This window comes from Coregonus clupeaformis, chromosome 7, assembly GCF_020615455.1.
Source record: "Coregonus clupeaformis isolate EN_2021a chromosome 7, ASM2061545v1, whole genome shotgun sequence".
Taxonomy (NCBI): Eukaryota; Metazoa; Chordata; class Actinopteri; order Salmoniformes; family Salmonidae; genus Coregonus; species Coregonus clupeaformis.
Window position 1 is genome coordinate 22,464,022 of NC_059198.1, and position 14,512 is coordinate 22,478,533.

General features: G+C 44.9%; 1 protein-coding gene across 1 annotated transcript; it reads right to left on the minus strand.

Moving 5' to 3' along the window:
* Positions 1 to 256: 256 nt before the first annotated feature.
* On the minus strand, positions 257 to 14,396 carry LOC121569267 (V-type proton ATPase catalytic subunit A). The gene is made up of 15 exons (XM_041880076.2): positions 14,248 to 14,396; positions 6,356 to 6,452; positions 5,687 to 5,815; positions 4,495 to 4,709; positions 3,914 to 4,051; positions 3,672 to 3,823; positions 3,222 to 3,384; positions 3,017 to 3,125; positions 2,768 to 2,890; positions 2,507 to 2,621; positions 2,271 to 2,334; positions 1,810 to 2,013; positions 1,582 to 1,676; positions 1,282 to 1,453; positions 257 to 1,019 (listed from the first exon to the last, which is right to left on the minus strand). The coding sequence occupies exons 2-15, from the start codon at positions 6,435 to 6,437 to the stop codon at positions 927 to 929; spliced, it is 1,854 nt and encodes a 617-aa protein (XP_041736010.1). The 5' UTR covers positions 6,438 to 6,452; positions 14,248 to 14,396; the 3' UTR covers positions 257 to 926.
* Between the last annotated feature and the right edge of the window lie 116 nt (positions 14,397 to 14,512).

A 14,512-nucleotide genomic window follows, 5' to 3' on the forward strand; every position in this document is an offset into this window, starting at 1 on the left:
CTGGAACGGAGCAAATGGAATGGCATCAAACACATGGAAACCATATGTTTGCTGTATTTGATACCATTCCACGCCAGCCATTACCACGACCTCATCCTTCCCAATTAAGGTGACACCAACCTCCTGTGGTGGATCACCTGTGTGTTCACTACTATTGTTTGTACGGTACATACATTAGTAGCAACCTGTTGATTACACTCACAGAACATGCAGAGAAGACTGACATTACTGAAACACACACAAACAATACCCACCATTTTGTTTGGTTGCCTTTAATTTTTTGGGACTTGTCACATGAGCAGTAGAAAGGACAGGGCGAGAGAGCCCACCTCTTACACACACACACACACACACACGTACAGCAAGTACACAAGACTACACAGCGCAAATCACAAAATATGAACAACCAGCCCACACGTTGTCCATGTCAGACACCTGCAACAAATATAGAGTCACTCTGCTTATTAAGTATTTAATGTTAATCTTCTGTACAGATAGAGGGGTAAAGAATGATAATTACATCAACTGAAGTCTTCAGGTACACAGATCGGGTCAGAGACCATGTCCAAAACAAACAGGGGGAGGGAGGGGCAGTGCAGGGGTTCAGAGTGAGATGTCTCACACACACAGACATGTAAACATACACACATTAAGGTATTGGGGCAGATCTTCGACCATGCTGGGGCAAATACACTGGGGTATTTAGAGTGTGGGAGGCAACAGAATACAAGAATACAGTACATTTCGTTCTCTTCTTGCCCATACACATTCACACACACGTTGGGTAAACTTATGGCATTAGGTTGGGTGTAAACATGAGGCAGTGGAATGTGATGCTGCAGTAGAGGTGGCTGCAGAGAGAGAGGGGGGGCGACACAGACATGCACTGCCCCTGGGGTCAGGGGTGAAAGGTCCAGGGTGAAGGCTCAGTCTTCCAAGCTGCGGAAGGAGTTCTGCATGTCCTCCAGCAGCTGGGTGTAGTCGGACTTGATCTTGGCCTCTCCCTCCTTCACTGGGTCCTGAAACAGGCCAGACATATATAGTTACACAGAGGCTGTGTCCTAAAACAGGCCAGACATATATAGTTACACAGAGGCTGTGTCCTAAAACAGGCCAGACATATAGTTAGAGGACCACAAAGAGAACATGATACAGACAAATCGTAAGAGAAACACTCAGAGACTCAGCATAGAAAGACACAGAGAGAGATACAGGGGAAAAGCACACACACACAGAGAGAGAGAGAAAGACACAGGAGAAACAGTCAGACTGCTGCTGTACCTTGAACTTCATGGAGCTGAGTCTGTAGAGGATCTCTCCCAGGTGTTCTCGGATCATGGACCAGGTGATCTTGTTGTCGCTCTGAGCCGTGGTCTCCACCGCGTGCCTCGCCATGTCGTAGAACGCTATGATGTTGGACAGGATGCCTACCGTCTTATAGAAGGGACAGAACCTGCAGGGAGAGGGCAGAGGGCAGGGAGTTACAGTTGGAATTAGTTCACAGCCCATCTTTCGGTATTACTCTGAAATATTTGAGTAGGTCAGTGAGAGCAAGTGCGTTTGAGTGAGTCAGTGAGTTACCTGTCGTAGGGGGTGTAACCATTCTGTTGCAGGAAGTCATCCTTGAGGAGCTTGGCCACCTCCAGGGTGATCTTATCTGTTTCGGCCAGCGATGCCTGTCACCAATATTTTGAAGCAGAGGAGACATGGAGATAAAACCTCAGACTATAGGGATGCAGCCCAATGTTGTCCCCGCCTTCTCTTTCTTCCCCCTCCCCTCAGTTCCCCCTCCCCTCAGTTCCCCCTCACCTTGCCGACCAGCTGTACGATCTCAGCCAGGTCTTCCTCCTCCTGCAGGATCTCCTTGGCCTTGGTGCGCAGTGGGACGAACTCAGGGAAGTGCTTGTCGTAGTACTCGTCCAGCGCCCGCGTGTACTTACTGTAGCTGATCAGCCAGTTGACTGACGGGAAGTGCTTCCTCTGGGCCAGCTTCTTATCCAGTCCCCAGAACACCTGAGAGATAGGGAAGGAGGGAGGGCGGGAGAGGGGGGAGGTGAGGGGAGGGGAGGGAGGGGGAGGTGTGGGGAGGGAGAGAGGGGGGTGTGGGAGGGAGAGAGGGGCGGTGGGAGGGGGGAGGGGAGGGTAGGGGGGAGGGGGGGTGCACCCAAGGATGATAATTGAGTCCCTAAAGCTTGTCTTTATTTATTTGCTCCATATGGATGAGTGTGGTCTATCAGTGCCAGACAGAAACAGGGTGTATCCATAGTTACCTGCACGATACCCAGGGTAGCTGATGTCACAGGATCAGAGAAGTCACCACCAGGGGGAGACACACTGAGGAAAGGAAACAGAACATCAGTAACATATGGTTATAATGTTATAAGAAGCACTCCACTTCCGCCTATTCCAGTGTGGCTAGATTGTGTTGGCAGGTTTCTGAGGTCTACTGGAGAGTTGAGAGGAACAAGGGCTCCCCCGTGTGGTGAAAAGCTGTAACTGTACTCACGCCCCTACAATGCTGACACTGCCCTCTCTCTCTGGGTTGCCCAGACACTTCACCCTGCCAGCACGCTCGTAGAATGACGCCAGACGGGCACCCAGGTAGGCTGGGTAACCACTGTCTGTGGAGACAAAACAGGCCTTTATTTTATATGTTCCAAATAACCGATTTAAGCCTAATTCACCCCACTAGCCCTAGAAGATGTCCTATACATTGCCTTAAAAAGGTAAATATTTTGTATTTTGGGTGTTACCAGCAGCCACTCACCAGCGGGCATCTCAGCCAGTCGACCAGAGATCTCCCTGAGAGCCTCAGCCCATCGTGAGGTGGAGTCAGCCATCATGCTCACATTGTAGCCCATGTCCCTGAAGTATTCAGACAGTGTAATGCCTGCAGACACACACAGAGGACAAGTAGGTGATTGGTTAGGGGGTGTGCTCCATGTTGTGGTCTCAGGCCTGTCATTGGCTGGGAGGTTTACTGTGTTATGCTCTGGGCCCTGTGATTGGTTCTTACCTGTGTAGATAGAGGCCTCTCTGGCAGCCACAGGCATGTTGGAGGTGTTGGCCACCAGCGCTGTTCTCTTCATGATGCTCTCAGTCTTCCCATCCACCTCCATGGTCAGCTATTGGACAGACACAACTGTCAATCATCCTGACCTCTAATAAGAAACAGGCTAATTATGATGATCATGATAATCCAATGACATAACACCACCCACCTCGGGGAAATCTCGCAGAACTTCTGACATCTCGTTCCCTCGCTCCCCACAGCCTACGTAGACAATGACATCACTGTTGGAGTATTTTGACAGGGACTGGGAGATGACAGTTTTACCACAGCCAAAGGCTCCGGGGATGGCTGTGGTTCCTCCCTGGACACACCTGGACACAGAGACAGACAGGTAGAACAGACCAGGGGCAGAGAGATGGAAGCAGAGGTTGAGTATATTGGCAGATTCAGATAAGACTTTCTAATTGAGTTTCCTTGTAGCAGAATAGTGAAGACTGATGGACAGAAAGACATTCTGATAGTGTCCTTCAAGCAAAGAGGGACAGGTGGAGAAAGAGGGAGAGTGGTAAGAGAGAGTTTCCTTGAAGTAGAGACAGAGAGATGGAGAAAGGTGAGGGAAGGATTGATGGAAAAGTGGGGTAAGAGAGAGGGGACTCACGGGAAGAGGGCGTCCAGTACTCTCTGTCCGGTCAGCAGTGGGTGATTGGCGGGTAGCTTCTCTGTGACCGGACGAATCTGTCGCACTGGCCAGACCTGGACCATGGTGAACTTCTCCTTCATACCCTCAAACTCCAGCTCCAACACCACGTCCTGAAACACACACACACAGTCTTAATACATTAATGACCCCACATGTATTACTATAGATTTAGACATGGTTGGGTGGTGGAACTAACTAACCGAGACGTCATAGTTTCCGGGGGGAGCCACATAGGTGACGGTTCCTCTGTTCCTCGGGGGCAGCATGATCTTGTGCTTGATGAGGGAGTTCTCAAACACCATCCCGTAGATATCACCCCCTGTGATGTGACTGCCCACCTAAGAGAGAGGGGGGAGATAAGGGGTTAATGGTTATCAATTAAAACTTTAACATTAAAGCTAGAATCCTTAGTTGCTACATCAATTTTTGGATTCATAGATTAACGATATATATCCATTGATTCTTGAAGAATATAACTTGCGTCATGAGCTTAGTTCAACTGTCGTACCCCATCAGAACCCAAATATAAGCTTGATTTACCCCAATGTTAGTAAACAATGTAAGCAAACACTATATAGCCTCAAAACATGGTTAAAACTACCATTTTGATATCATGGATGGTCAGTCCTTGCATCCATAGCTCCATCTATGAATTTGAGAGTGGTTACATTTCTCCAGGCCCATCCCTCAGCTTTCTCCCAAAATAGAGGCAGAGTTACCGCTTTGTAAACCACGCAAACACTTTTCTTAAAACATTGACAGAGTAGTAGGACACACTCACCCGTAAGCTCTTGACGGGGGAGAACTCCCATTTGAGGTCTCGGTTGAGGGCTCCGATGTTGACTCCGCGGGGGATGTAGATGCTCTGTGTTAGGTCGTTGATGTCCTTTAGGGGGCGCTGGATACCGTCAAAGATGGAGCCCATGATGCCTGGGCCCAGCTCCACAGACAGAGGCTTCCCCGTCCGCAGCACTGGGTCCCCAACAGACACACCCGCTGTGCCAATGCTCAGGAACACATTCACAGTGTGTGTGTGTGTGTGTTTCAGTAGATTTAAGTCTTCTCTTCATGTGTCTGAGTGTTATCAAGAGGTTGCTACGGTGTATAATATATACACATGTGTTCAGTAATGAACACTAAGGTGATTGTATAAATATATAGTAAGGGGTTGGAACCTGTAAACTACTAAATATTTTAAGGAACAGAATCAGAACCGCAAATGAAAGTGATCTATACTGTTCCGGAACAGAACTGTTATTTTATAATCATGGGAACCAGTTAATAACGTTATTTAACATTCCAGGCATTTTTTTCTTCTGTCCCACTAAATACACTGCAAAGGGACTATGCAAAGCCCTCACCCTCAAACGTATTACAGTGTCTGCCTGCTAGAAAATCTTTGCCAGTATGTGTGCCAGGGGTTTCCATTAGGAAAATGTGGCACCAGACAACATGACCGGGAAGATTTGAATATACCGGACATCCATATGCATTCAGATTGGACCTGGTGCAGCCAGCGCCATCAATTAACGAGGGATATTGGCCAAATGAGACATTTACGTGTCCTTAAAAACCACCTATAACAAAAACATAATTTCTTGTGCTTCAATGTGCAGAATATGAAAAACTTTATTCTCTCCCTCTCTCGTCAGATATTTTTTTGGGGGGGTTCTAACTGGTTCAGAAATGTATTTTGCTGGTCAGAACAGTGGAACGGAACAACAACAAACAATGTTTCTGTTCAGAACTAAACGATTGGAAAATAATATTGGTTCCAACCCCTGATACACACAGGTGCAGTCATGTACACACAGGCATACCACTTTATGTACCGGGAGAACACAGACACAGTCAGGTACAGTAAAGCTTGCATCCCAAATGGTCAAAAGTAGTGTCCTATGTAAGAAATAGGATGCCATTTGGGACGCAACCAGTCAGGTGCATTAACAGTGCAATATCACCCGTTAGGATACATGTCTCCTCGTAGACCTGGATGGTGGCCATGTCTCCCTCCAGCCTGATGATCTCGCCCACCAGCTCACTGTGGCCCACTCTCACCAGCTCATACATGGCCGCTCCAGCCATGGCAGTGGCCGTCACCACTACAGCACAGACAGGGGACAACACAGGTCAGAGGTCACACACCAGGCAGACACATGCAAGAGAGACGGATCTCTAGTCCAAACTCAACGCCAGATTGGTGTAAACAGATTAGTGCCAAGCCTCCTATCGCCTAGACTACTACCAGAGGGATAACTGAGGCTTTTACCAAAGCATCTCTTCTTCAGCTAGCCTAAAACCTTTAGAGTCTAAACAGAGGCACATGAGACATAGGTGAATGTGTGTGGCGCAGTGGTCTAAGGCACTGCATCGCAGTGCTAGCTGTGCCACTAGAGATCCTGGTTCGAATCCAGGCTGCAACCGGGAGACCCATGGGGCGGCGCACAATTGGCCCAGCGTCGTCTAGGGTAGGGGAGGGAATGGCCGGCAGGGATGTAGCTCAGTTGGTAGAGCATGGCGTTTGCAACGCCAGGGTTGTGGGTTCGATTCCCACGGGGGGTATGAATAAAAAAAAAAAAATGCACTAACTAACTGTAAGTCGCTCTGGATAAGAGCGTCTGCTAAATGTAAATGATAGTGACCTGGGCCGGAGACTCCATGGACGTATCCAAACTCGCTCTCCTTCTCCTCATCCTGGATTTTAGGCAGCTTGGACAGGTCCATCCTGACAGGCTAGATCTGAAAGAAAGAATAATGGAGTGAATGTGTGAATGAGAGTGATAAAGGGAGAGAGAAGAGACAGAAAGAGTCTCTCTCGCCGAATGACTTTAATCTGGGAAGAATGGTGCACAGTTCACGGAACACCATAGTGCTGGTACTGCTGGGACACTATAGGCGGGTTGGTTGTTCAGCAACCAAAACTATGGAGCAAAACAGACGGGTTGGCTTAGATTGTTGACAACATGTAAACTATATTTAGTTTCCATTGTTTATTGAAAATAAATACATTTTCTAAACGGTTCACCGATATGGATGAAAATACCCTCAAATTAAAGCTGACATTCTGCATTTTAAACTCATAGTCATTGTATCATTTCAAATCCAAAGTACAAAGCCAAAACATTTGTCACTAGCTAGGTTTCCATCCAATTGGCATTATCCCACCAGTGGTATGTTTCCACCAAATGGACTTCTTGTGGATAAAAATCAGTGTGTGATGACGTAGTGCACACAAAATGAACTTTTCACTTAGATTTTTATTCGGTAAATGAAAACCTAAAGTTCAATGTGTTTCCATCTCTACCTATAGTTGTCACAAAAACTGTTACGTTAAATAGCAAATGTGCCTACTCTGGTCTTGGCACGTGCTCTCTAGCCAACAGCTCCCAGATACAGTGTGGGTAGGCTAGTCTACATGATGAGATTATTATGGATAAGAATCTTTTATTTGTCAAACGGCAGTCAAGCATAGATCATCACGTCACCAGAATAAGACCCTCGATATTTATTGGAAAGCAGCATCAAACTCATCACCGTGCACTTTCACCACCCTGTGAATTTCATCATAACTTATTTAATCTGTTGCCTAATAAACTGCATGGTTTCCCGAGTCGCGTGACTCCAAATTTACTTCCATATGATGGTTATTATATCAATATCAGGACCCAGCCTCTGTGTAACTCTATATGTCTGACGCACAAAATCCACCCACCCATCCATTCTGAATCTGTTCAAAGTAGCTTGCTAACCCTCCCCAACACTAAAGACATACACACACTAACAGAGTAGGCCAATAACTAAACCATGATTACACACAGACAAATTCCCTCCCACACATAGGCTTAAAATTAAGCTTTCTGCAATGGTGAGAGGGAATATCACACATATAGCACACTATCGGGAAACAGTCTGTACACACAGATCCCTGTCTCTCTGTTCTGTTACCATGGCAATATCACCCCTTTCCCGAACCGTAACCATGGTGATATCCCAGCGACTAGAGCCCAACATCACGACTTGGCATCGCTCTCTCTGGGGGGCTGCTAACGCTACGGTGGCTAACGCTATGGTGCTGCTGCATCTATACTGCTGGGGTTTAACAACCCCTCATCACCCACCCTGTCTGTAGACACACATACCCACAATCCCTGCTTCAGTGCCCTTTTGTCCTTGCCACAGATAGGGCCTTTCTGCCATGCTAGACTGGCTATGTTATCTGTGTAGAAATACAGAATCCCTCCCCCCCAATAGATCTAGTCTGGAGCAGCAGGATACAGACCTAAGGATGTGGCATCCGTGGCCAAGCTTAGCTTACATGGCATTTGTACCTCCACTGAGATGACTAAAACAATGCAAAAACATCCTTTCTTTATCAAGAGCACAATTCTTCCCTTTCTCTTGAATGTTTTATTCCCTCTGGATCATATCAGGTGCAAAATACGTTGTAAAACAGAACAGACATGCATACATAAGTGCATGTATACACACACTGACTGAGACACACACTTGGACAGAATTAAATCATTTCCATTGTGATTTTGTCATAGAGACTCATAGGGTGGAATATATGCATGAGGCGTCACATGACTGTGGAACATGGCTGGCTGAGTTATATGGGCCGTTTGAGGAAGTGGAAAATCCTAGTGTGGGGTAGGATTGGGAAGTCAACTAAATTAGTGTCTTTGTGGATTGTATGAGATTCAGACACACTGATTCACAACACTCTGGTTTTTAAAAAGCTAGAGGATTAAATCCATATCCCTTGACAGTGAGCATACCTACCAAGCTCAGCAATCTCTAGTACGATGCAGGCAGAAGTTGCCCTTAAAAACAGATCAGGGATCAGTTTACTCTCCCCAAAGTCCCTACCTATATGGGGAAATAAAGCACAAAACTGACCAGATCAATATCAGGGATAGTGGAAGGGTCCGTGCTATTCGGAATCATTGGGACGTCCCTACCCCATTGAAGTTTACATTTAAAATGAGGTCAGGGTCTCTCCAGTGAGGGTACCCAGTGACCAAACACAAAGGAGCTTTAGCCTAATAAAATAATGTCCCATTCAGCATAATCTGTCTCATAATGAAACTAGAGCGAGTGCTGGCTCCAAGGTGTTGCATAATCCTGCAAACCCAACGGCTCACATTTAACTTCCTGTTCAAGTTTTCAAATGTAATGAAATAGTGCTAATTTACTCAGTCAGTGCATCCCAAATTGACACAATGGATTCACATAGTCACTAACAACCACCCTTCCCCTAGAGTAGAATGAGGAAGGCAAGCACTGAAGAGCGGGAGAAGGCCTACAGTACAGGCTGAGGTTCTAGGGCAGGGGTAGAACATCATTATAATAATTAATACACTGCAAATTGACCACAAGGAAGCCCAAAAATAGGTTATATTTGAACACGAGACACGATCACATACAGTGCCTTTGGAAAGTATTCGGACCCCTTGACTTTTTCCACATTTTGTTACGTTACAGCCTTATTCTCCAATGTATTAAATAAATAAAAATACTCAGCAATCTACACACAATACCCCATAATGACAAAGCGAAAACAGGTTTAGAAATGTTTGAAAATGTATTTTAAAAAACAACAGATACCTTATTTATTTAAGTATTCAGACCCTTTGCTATGAGACACGAAATTGAGCTCAGGTGCATCCTGTTTCCATTGATCATTCTTGAGATGTTTCTACAACTTGGAGTCCACCTGTGGTAAATTAATTTGATTCGACATGATTTGGAAAGGCTCACACCTGTCTATATAAAAGGTCCCACAGTTGACAGTGCAAAAAGCAAGCCATGAGGTGGAAGGAATTGTCCGTAGAGCTCAGAGACATGATTGTGTCGAGGCACAGATCTGGGGAAGGGTACCAAAAGAGTTCATCTAGAATTCATCTGTGGAGATGGGAGAACCATCTCTGCAGCACTCCACCAAATCAGGCCTTTATGGTAGAGTGGCCAGACGGAAGCCACTCGTCAGTAAGGCACATGACAGCCCGCTTGGCTTTTGCCAAAAGGCAAATGAGAAACAAGAGTCTCTGGTCTGATGAAACCAAGATTTAACTATTTGGCCTGAATGCCAAGCGTCACGTCTGGAGGAAACCTGGCACAATCCCTACGGTGAAGCATTGTGATGGCAACATGGGGATGTATTTCAGCGGCATGGACTAGGAGACTACTCAGGATCGAGGCAAAGCTGAACGGAGCAAAGTACAGAGAGATCCTTGATGAAAACCTGCTCCAGAGCGCTCAGGACCTCAGACTGGGGCGAAAGTTCACCTTCCAACAGGACAACAACCCTAAGCACACAGCCAAGGCAACGCATGAGTGGCTTCGGGACAAGTCTCTGAATGTCCTTGAGTGGCCCAGCAAGAGCCCGGACTTGAACCCAATCTAACATCTCTGGAGAGACCTGAAAATAGCTGTGCAGCGATGCTCCCCATCCAACATGACAGAGCTTGAGAGGATCTGCAGAGAAGAATGGGAGAAACTCCCCAAATACAGGTGTGCCAAGCTTGTAACGTCATACCCAAGACGACTCGAGGCTGTAATCGCTGCCAAAGGTGAATACTTATGTAAATGTGATGTAGTTTTTTTATAAATAAGCAACAATTTCTAAAAACCTGTTTTTGCTTTGTCACTATGTCTTCTTGGGTGTTATGTGTGGGGGTGCTTTTAAGAAGGCACACCTGTTAATTGAAATGCATTCCAGGTGACTACCTCATGAAGCTGGTTGAGAGAATTCCAAGAGTGTGCAAAGCTGTCATCAAGGCAAAGGGTGGCTATTTGAAGAATCTCAAATCTCAAATATATTTTGATTTATTTAACACTTTTTTGGTTACTACATGATTCCATATGTTATTTCATAGTTTTGATGTCTTCACTATTATTCTACAATGTAGAAAATAGTAAAAAATAAAGAAAAACCCTTGAATGAGTATGTGTGTCCAAACTTTTGACTGGTAGTGTGTGTGTGTGTGTGTGTGTGTGTGTGTGTGTGTGTGTGTGTGTGTGTGATACATAATTTGGGGTGTCGACCCCTGTTCTAGGGGCTGGGAGTTGAAGTAGCCCACAAAATAACTGCTTGGCCCCTCCTTTACACCCTGTTCACCAACGACTGCGTGGCCGTGTACGACTCCAACACCATCATTAAGTTTGCTGACGACACGCCAGTGGTAGGCCTGATCACCGACGATGATGAGACCGCCTACAAGGAGGAGGTCAGAGACCTGGTAGTGTGTTGCCAGGCCAACAATCTCTCCCTCAACGTCACCAAGAAAGGAGCTAATCGTGGACTACAGGAAATGGAGGGCCGAGCACACACCCATTCACATCGACAGGGCTGTAGTGGAGCGGGTCGAGAGCTTCAAGTTTCTCGGTGTCCACATCACTAAGGATCTGTCATGGTCCACACACACACACCAACACAGTCGTGAAGAGGGCACGACAACGCCTCTTCCCTCTCAGGAGGCTGAAAAGATTTGGCATGGGCCCTGAGATCCTCAAAAAGTTCTACAGCTACACCATTGAGAGCATCTTAAATGGCTCCATCCCCACTTGGTATGGAAACTGCTTGGCATCCGACCGCAACGTTCTACAGAGGGTAGTGCGGACAGCCCAGAACATCACTGGGGCCGAGCTCCCTGCCACCCTGGACCTCTATACCAGGCGGTGTCAGAGGAAGGCCCTAAAAATGGTCAAAGACTCCAGCCACCCAAGTCAGACTGTTCTCTCTGCTACCGCATGGCAAGTGGTATTGATGTACTAAGTCTGGAACTAACAGGACCCTGAACAGTGTCTACCCCCAAGCCATAAGACTGCTAAATAGTTAGTTAAATAGTTAACCACACAGCTACCCGGACTAAATGCATTGATCGTTTTTGCACTAACTTTGACTCATCACATACACTGCTGCTACGGTTTATTCTGTCCTGTTGCTTAGTCACTTTATCCCTAGTTATAAACTGGGTGGTTTGAGCCCTGAATTCTGATATCAGACCGTATACCACGGGTATGACAAAATATTTATTTTTACTGCTCTAATTACGTTGGTAACAAGTTTATAATAGCAATAAGGCACCTCAGGGGTTTGTGGTATATGGCCAATATACCACAGCTAAGGGCTGTATCCAGGCACTCTGCGTTGCGTCATGCATAAGAACAGCCCTTAGCCGTGGTATATTGGCCATATATCCTAAGTGTATACCACACCCCCTTGTGCCTTATTGCTTAATTATATGTCCATATCTACCTCAATTACCTCTTACCCCTGCACATCGACTCAGTACTGGTACCCTGTGTATATAGCCAAGTTATCGTTACTCATTGTGTATTTATTCAAACTATTTTCTTTGTCTGCATTGTTGGGAAAGGCCCGTAAGCATTTCACTGTTAGTCTACACCTGTTGTTTTTCTAAGCATGTGACAAATACAATTTGATAACAATGTAAAATATGTATGGGTTACATTTCAGGCTGGAAGTGGAAGCAGTGATGAGTACTATGCTGCTCACTGCTGTCCCTGTGAGGAGAAAATGCCCCCAAGGGCAAGTCCAGGATCAAATTCTCCTTTCTCAGTCCTAATATTGAGCCAAAGAGCTGCAACTAAAACTGGTCCTGAATCAACACTTAGGGAAAACCTGTTACTGTTATCTTTTTAACTAGCTGTTCTTTTTAACTATTCTATTCTTTGTTGTCAAAGATAGAAGACACAAAGGGTAGACCTTATTCTCAATATTCCTGTGGCTTCCTTTCCCTTCCTTGTTTTGTGTTCTTCATTGAATACTGCACTATACAAGTGAAAGAAAATCCCTCGGTGGGATTCCACAATATTGCTTTAACCTATCCTTACTCAGATCTCAGATCAGTGCAGATGAAGAAGAAGGGAAGAGGATGTGAACCGACATGATTGAGATACACCCAAACAGGTCCTATCCTATGAGCAGACACTTCTGATGAGAAATTCAACATCCAAGTGAGGATGTGGTGGGGCTGTGGCAGGTGCACAGAGTCCTAATGTGCTTGTGCTAATTGCAGTGAATTATTCTTCCTCAGTCAAACAGAATCATCCTCATGTGCCACTGTCACACTAGCCTATGTCACTAGGAGCAAACCAACGGAGTAGGAGCCGCTTGAGAATAATAAATGATTTTTTTTGGTTTAATTTACAATACCACATGGCCCTCTCTGCATGTGTAGTAGGGCTACTAGTCTCCCTTTTATCTCAGCTTCATTGGCCCAAAGTACTGGGTCTGCTGGTAAATCATCTGAGATTAAGGTAGCCCAATAATGGACTAAAGGAGCCTATCATTACTCCTTATAGTCCAAGGACCTTACATGTTCTGTTTAGAGGTGAATTGGCCCTGGAAGCCAATGGCCAAATAATCCATCTAAACGTGAATTGATTCTCAATTGCGGTGCAATTCAAGAAAAACAAATCCCTCTACTTTCATATCACATCAAAATAATTTCACAAATGCAAAATACACACTTACTGTATACTGTTTTAACCGGTTTTAACAGTTGCAGCCGACAGTATTTTTCAGTGACAACAGGTTTGTGGTGTCTGTCTTCCGTTTACACACAGATGTTAATAATTAATAATGAATTAATAATAATAATTAGTCATTCAGCAGACTAACACCCAGGTGTTCGTAGACACAGATAGCTAATTAGCACAGGTAGTCCACTAGGTATTCCATCTGTTTTCCATAAACAAGCACTGTAACATGGAAATATTGACGTGTGGGAACCCTATAAAAAGGTGTGTATCAATTTAACCTTTTGTTTTTCTACAATTATTTCTCGCCGATATGAAAGATAGGGTCCTTATGCTTCCAAAACCGTACTGCAAGCGATGCGTGTTAATGTTCAGACCGAGCGTCACGGCTCTTAACAAACCCCACCTACAGAAGAGGTCTTAGTCCAATGACTCTTATGTGTAATGTAACGTTAATGGAACTGAGAGTCATGATCAAGCGCTACATTGCCCCAAGGTGTCTTGTCAACAGAATCACATGACCACCTTGTGAACACCAAAGCGCTGTAGCATCGACATTATTAATTTTTTACATGATCGAATATATCCATGGCCATGTAACAGAAAATAACATAACTAGTTACATTTTTGCTATAAAAAAATAAAAAATAAAAATAAAACACACATTGATGAGACAAATACTTTACGATGCACGATGTTTACGCATTTTTGCGCAATAACACTTGACATTTGAGAAGCTGCCCTGCAATCTATTTGATGATGGTGATAAAAATAGGAAAAAAAACATTTTAATGAAAAAGCAACACCATGAATGCATTTAAATGTATGCTCCAATTATCAAATTCCTTTGATAAACGACCGTGAAATAAATGTATAGCCGTCGTTGGCTACATTATATTTAAGCGTAGGTCATCTGTCAAAATCGCTGGCTGTGCCATTTTGATGCATTTCGAAAGAATTATGAAAAATCACATAATATAGACATTGCATTTAATCTAATTTGATGATAATAAAATGTCATAGCTACCTTTAGAAATTAAACGGTCCAGCGTCTTGATCCTCTGCCTTGGGAAGATATGAGTGGAGATACGATAGCAAATTATCCGCTTCATTTACTCCGACCTTTGCAGATCGCGAGACTCCAGACTCATAACACTGCAACTGCTACCATTATGGCTCAAGCCCACTGCGGTATCAAAGATATAGATGGAAAGATATATACTTCCTCTTGATATTCGTCTATAGTTTGAAATAAAAATAAAAACACCAACAAAAGAACAGAACAGCTGATG